Below are 6,000 nucleotides of genomic sequence, written 5' to 3'. Positions count from 1 at the left end.
TGTTATGCTTTTTGATTAAGATATTTCGTATTTGTCCCTCTAAGCCATTTTTTCCATGAATTCAATTTTACGTCTTGATTCACGAAAGTAAATGTCGTGAATTTCGCGATTTTTCGTCCTCGCGAAAGTTTATACGCCTGAAGTAGACATGTTGAAGCTTAATTCACAAGAAAAATTTTTAACTTCCCCTATTTCTGAATCCACTAGAAAGATTTCAATTTGGATAGACGTTTTGAGGGCCACATACTGTAGATGTTGCAGATTACTCTCATGTCCTATAGTGGTCAAAGTAAGATCCTTCGCCTGAGAAGGAAAATGAATTTTACACAGCAAAGTAGTACATATTCTTCAAATGTTGGTAAATTTTGATACGATAAAGCCACTTTACCGATACGGTAATCCGTCTGGGACAGAAGAACTTTAAAAACTGTTTATTATAAGGGGAAGGTGATTGAGATTCAAATGATACATTGTTATCTTTCTTTCAAAATGTCGGATTGGTGAAAAAACTAAAATTGGTTACATCTGTTGTTTTTTTTAACTTCGTTGAATTGAAAAGTAGTCTCTGGAGTTCATGATGAAAAGTTTACATTGTTTATCACGTTAAAAATTCGAAAGAGTTAAAAAGGTCAAAATTATTAAATAAAGAACTTTCGAACCTGGCAACTTGATAAAAAATAAGCCAATCAAAACGAATGCTAACTAAATATAGAAAAAAAACTCGTAAAACTATGTTATTAAATGATAAGTAACTATCCTTCATGAAACAATATTTTGTTCTTTATACTGTATATACATAACCATAAAACATGATTTAGCATGGTCTAAATCCAGAGAAGCACCAAAAGTAATTGCTCTATTCGTTAAGTGTTGATGGAAAACTCGAAGATTCATAGAATCATGTACAGCAACAACCCGAAAAAGGGTTAAAAAGGTAACACCTAAATCATGTCTTATGATGACTATACATAACTTTTTTTGATTAACATATAAACGTTCCTAATTAATTGAAGTTGTGCTATTTATAATATTTCTTCCTTTTATCAAAATTTCTATTTGCAAATACATATAGGGCAGTTGAAAACCATTCGATTGAAGACCAACCAACACCCACAGTACCCGAAATTGAAATTTGTTATAAAAAAATATCACAAGTGCACTTTTACGCAGAAAAAATACTACAAACCGTAAAATGATATCTACACAAAAAAGTATTTGCAAATAAAACGTATAACATACTGAAAAAAAATCTTTTTGAAACATTATCTATTTCGTCATAAACTAAATCACAGCTAAAAACATATCAAGCACCAGAGGAGAAAGCAACTTCCGTCTCCACATACAGCAGCAGGAATATCGTACAACGTAGGAGACAGCATAGGCGATAGGGGGTGATACATAATGTTTCGACAACATTCAACGGAGTACCTCTAATAATTCACATTCTAAAACCTTTTCGATTTTTGCGTCAATTTGTTGACAAGTAAAAAAAGCAGACATATACACACACGTATGAAGTAGAATAATTGTTTATTTTTGACATCCAAAAAACTGTCTTGGATAAGCGGCGATACAAACGTCCAATACCGTTGCGGTAATAATATCAACGATAATTGTATTTGCAGGTGCACTTTGTCTGTCGAAGATCGGGTTGTAACCTCGTCCTTTCATATGAAACTAGTTGTCGATGGATATTATTAATTTTTTACGCTAACGTCAGTAATTTGAATCTTACCATATGATCTAGCTGTGTTGAAACTGTCAGATACTGAAATACCTTTACCCTTAAGTTCACATCGTACTTTCAAACCCTTAACAGTGGCATCAAGTTGAACAGCAACCCAAGGTAATTCATAGTTTCCTCCCATATATGGGAATCCGTTCATGAGAAAACCTTCAGGCCATTGCTTTGAAAATCCCTAAACGGAAAGAAATAAAAATATCTGTTAAAAATAGATTACTTCAGAAGGTTAAAATAACAACTTACTCAGGCAGACACAGGCCTTATTTTAGAAAGGCAGGCCAGTGTCCATTGTCCAGTGTCCACTAAAAAGGCTGTTTTTACCAAAATTTTAGTAATTTCAGGTGGGACAGGGTCCGATGACCGGACGCTAAAAGGGCATGAAAAATGGCCTGTTACTAAAGTCTGTCTCGATATATTCTGAGCCTGCTAAATCGCGTGCCACGCGTGCCAGCGTGCTGTGCGTGCCATGGCGTGCCATCCGAATTTCGGCGTGCCATCCGAATTTCGGCGTGCCATCCGAATTTCGGCGTGCCATCCAAATTTGGCGTGCCATCCGAATTTCGGCGTGCCATCCGAATTTTGGCGTGCCATCCGAATTTCGGCGTGCCATCCGAATCGGCGTGCCATCCGAATTTCGGCGTGCCATCCGAATTTTGGCGTGCCATCCAAATTTTGGCGTGCCATCCAAATTTTGGCGTGCCATTCAAATTTTGGCGTGCCATTCAAATTTCGGCGTGCTCGTCCGAATTTTTACCGAAATTTCGGTAAAGCTTGGGGGAGAAGATGACACAACTTGTTTAATATGGACCCCATTGTGGACCCCAATATGGACTCCCTCAAAATTAGTGGGAAAGCATTTTCAAGGTTATTTTATGTAATGACACTTAAATTATGTAAATAATGGCATTATCACAAAAGGTGTATACACCAACAATGCTGGCGGTGCAAATGGATATATATTGTCATGCAATGAAAACATTAAATGCTCCAAGAGAGCTGTTTTAGAGATATGAAAATATTAGTACTTTTATTATCATTTTATTATTTTTATTTTTATATGAACAGAGCATTACATAACTTTAAAAGTTTTGAAGGAGATACACGTGCTTCTTCCACGCGAAAGGCAGTAGTCTACCTGTCATTTTCTTGACAAAGCAAAATCTCATTTTAAGCTTTATATATAATGTATGTTTAGATACTTAGCGTTATGCTTTTTTTTACCGAATTTGAACCTAAGTAGGCTTATAAACGTTATGCTTATAAAAAGAGTGTATTCTTAAATTCTTCACGCCTAAGAGCCACCATTCTTCACCTATCACCTCGTTACTCCCTGTTACCATGTGTTACCTTTTTTAGTAACAATGAATATCACAGTTAATTAAACATGTGGTATTTTTTAGGAGGTCCATATTGGGGGGGGGTTGATGTTTTTATGTCACGAATAGGTAAGTGCTTTGTCGCTAAAATCTACTCTTGTACGCAGATCTTTCTTCACCCCTGTCTACGCTACTGTTCTAAAAAATTGAAAAAGCTTTTCATTTTTTCTGGAATTTTTTTTTTTGAAAACCTAAAACTTCAAAATAGCCAAAAAGCTTTTGAGTTTACGGTTACCGTTTTTGCCTTTTTAAATCAAGTAGTCAGGAGCTGTAGCCAAAAATAAGGAGCTTAGTTAAATGGTTGTCCAAGGGCTAAAGTAATTTTCAGAAGTCATCATTTTTCTTGACTTTTTCTTTTTCTTTTTCCCCTCACTTGCCGTACTTTAACCCGTGTAAGAGACCGTAGTATAACAATTAATGTTTCATGGAAAATAAAGAAATTTAAAAAAGTACGCAAAATTTGGTTGTCACGCCAAAACTTGGATGGCATGCCGGAATTTGGTTGTCACGTCAAAACTTGGATGGCATGCGGAATTTGGTTCGCACGCCAAAACTCGGATGGCACGCCGGAATAAGGATGGCACGCCAAAATTTGGTTGGCGCGCCAAAACTTGGATGGCGCGCCAAAACTTGGTTGGCACGCCAAAATTTGGACGGCACGCCAAAATTTGGACGGCACGCCGAAATTTGGATGGCACGCCGAAATTTGGATGGCACGTAGGCACGCTGGCACGCCAAGACACGTTGGCACGCTACATGTTTTTTTTTTATAAGCAAGCGTCTGCCCCTACATCAGGCTCGCATTATGCTTAGCAATCTTTTGTTCTCAAACAATAGAGCCATTGTTTAGGTACCAAAAACTGAGCCTGCATATGCTTATAAACATTATGCTTATAAAAGAAAAAACATGTAGCACGTTGGCACGCCAAGACAGTTGGCACGCTGGCACGCCAAGACAGTTGGCACGCTGGCACGCCAAGACAGTTGGCACGAAGGCACGCATGGCACGCTGGCACGCGATTTAGCAGACTCATATATTCTGCAGCAAAGACGAAAAGACTACTTTTTGATAGAATTTGAATTAGATAGCGGATCCATAGTGTCCTCTTCATTCTAGGCACGGGGGGGGGGGGGACTCACCAAAATCAATTCAAAATTGAAAAACATCTGGTTTTATGAGATGATATAGCATAATGCTTAGTTTTATTTATATTATGGTTTAAAAACAACCATCATTTCGATATATTCTTGAATTAGAACTACCTTAGGGAAAACAATAATCGTTAAAGTTCATCAAATTACAGCTTTTTAATTTTATGCTTGAGGGGGGGGGGACAGAAAATTTTTTGGAGGCAGGGTGGGGAAAAATGAGGGGGGGGGGAATGGAAAATTTTCATTCTAGGCATGGGGGGGAAGAGACCCTGAAGGACACTATGGGTTCAGTGCTTGTTTAAAAGATACTAGCTGTATGGACGCTGTGTGTCCCAATCCAGTGCATCACTATACGGATAGAAAAACTCAGAAAAACTAACGCAAAAAGAGAGCTGTCGAAAGATAGGATTCTCATTTTATGAAAGAATGCCAGAAAATCAATTCATATTTTGGCTTTGATTGATATCTTTAAAGAAAAAAAAAACAACCTTCCATTGCAAATTTCAACCACAATTAAGTAAATGGCTGAGAAGAATTATATTTTAGATATTTTTAGCCAACATGGCTGGACATTCAGGAGCCCATTTTTTAGCCAACCAGACAGTAGTTTTAAACTTTATTTTTTGACTGCATAAATATTTTTAGAATTTTTTTTTCCACAGTGATAACCCTCTATAATATGAAAAAGAATATCATAGGTCAATCCTACAAGAAAGTGGTTTTCTTCTTCTTTTTCATTTTTTTTTGAAATCTTTTCTAATTTGAAACATTCCACCTCCTGATTATCTTTTCAACAAGCATAAAACTGCCATTTCATTCAAATTCTATCAAAAGTTTTAGCCTTTTTTGTCCCGTTGCAGATTATATTTATTCATCTTATCAAAAACTATAAACCAAATTAGTTTCTAAGCAATCTCAAGCAATAAATAATTCTTTTAGCTTTGAATTCATGGAATTCACTGAATTTTATCCTCATAAAAATAGAAGTATTTTTGAAAAAAATGTATCGTGGTTATCTGGGTGACTTTTGTGGTCACCTGGTAGAGCTGAAACAAGAAAATATATTAAGAATGGTAGCCATGCACCAAATTTTAAAATAAAACACTTACAGTCCCAGAACATTCTAATTTCAAATATTTGCCAGTCTCTTCAGGAACCCATTCGCGTACCTAAAAAATGTGAGATTTTAAGATATGTAAGCAAAATGATTGGCAATTTTCAAAAAATTTCAGTTTCAACCTGCACTTTACTGCACTTTAACTGTTTCATGGAATCAAAGCAAAAAGAAACTTAACTTCTTATGAAAGCTTGAGAATTTGACTTTGAAAAGTAATTCCAATTGAAGGTTTTTTTTAATTGAAAGGTCTGATGATGCTGATGTAGTAAAAACAAGTGCGACAAGATTAGAAAAGGTTTTGAAAAAATGAAAATACATTGAATGAAAAAACATTCCTCAAACAAAGGTACTTTTACTGATACTCTTTCGAATGTTTTTACGTTTATGTTTACAATAAATAGAAAGTTTTCTAAAAACATTTGATTGTAAATTTGCTCAAAACCAACTTTGCTATATTTTTTTGTTTACAAAAGGAATAGAATGTGAGGTCACATCGGTCACATCTCAAAACAACTTTTGGTCGTAAACTTGTTTGCAGGGTATTGTTGCGTAAAAAATAGCTCTAATCTATTTGACTCAGCATGAAGACACTGCCTAAAATAAGCTCCTTT

General features: G+C 35.8%; 1 protein-coding gene across 1 annotated transcript in view; it reads right to left on the bottom strand.

Moving 5' to 3' along the window:
• Window positions 1–451: 451 nt before the first annotated feature.
• Window positions 452–6,000, bottom strand: part of LOC136799489 (sodium/potassium-transporting ATPase subunit beta-3-like) — a gene marked incomplete in the record, with an annotated part of 55,906 nt that continues 50,357 nt past the window's right edge. The window contains 2 exon segments of the mRNA XM_067056204.1: window positions 452–1,919; window positions 5,382–5,441. Coding sequence (XP_066912305.1) covers window positions 1,698–1,919; window positions 5,382–5,441 — 282 coding nt within the window.

The sequence above is a fragment of the Clytia hemisphaerica genome, unplaced genomic scaffold (assembly GCF_902728285.1).
Source record: "Clytia hemisphaerica strain Z4C2 unplaced genomic scaffold, Clytia hemisphaerica genome assembly, whole genome shotgun sequence".
Taxonomy (NCBI): Eukaryota; Metazoa; Cnidaria; class Hydrozoa; order Leptothecata; family Clytiidae; genus Clytia; species Clytia hemisphaerica.
Note: the sequence above shows the minus strand (reverse complement) of the source record. Positions and strands in the feature narration are given on the sequence as shown.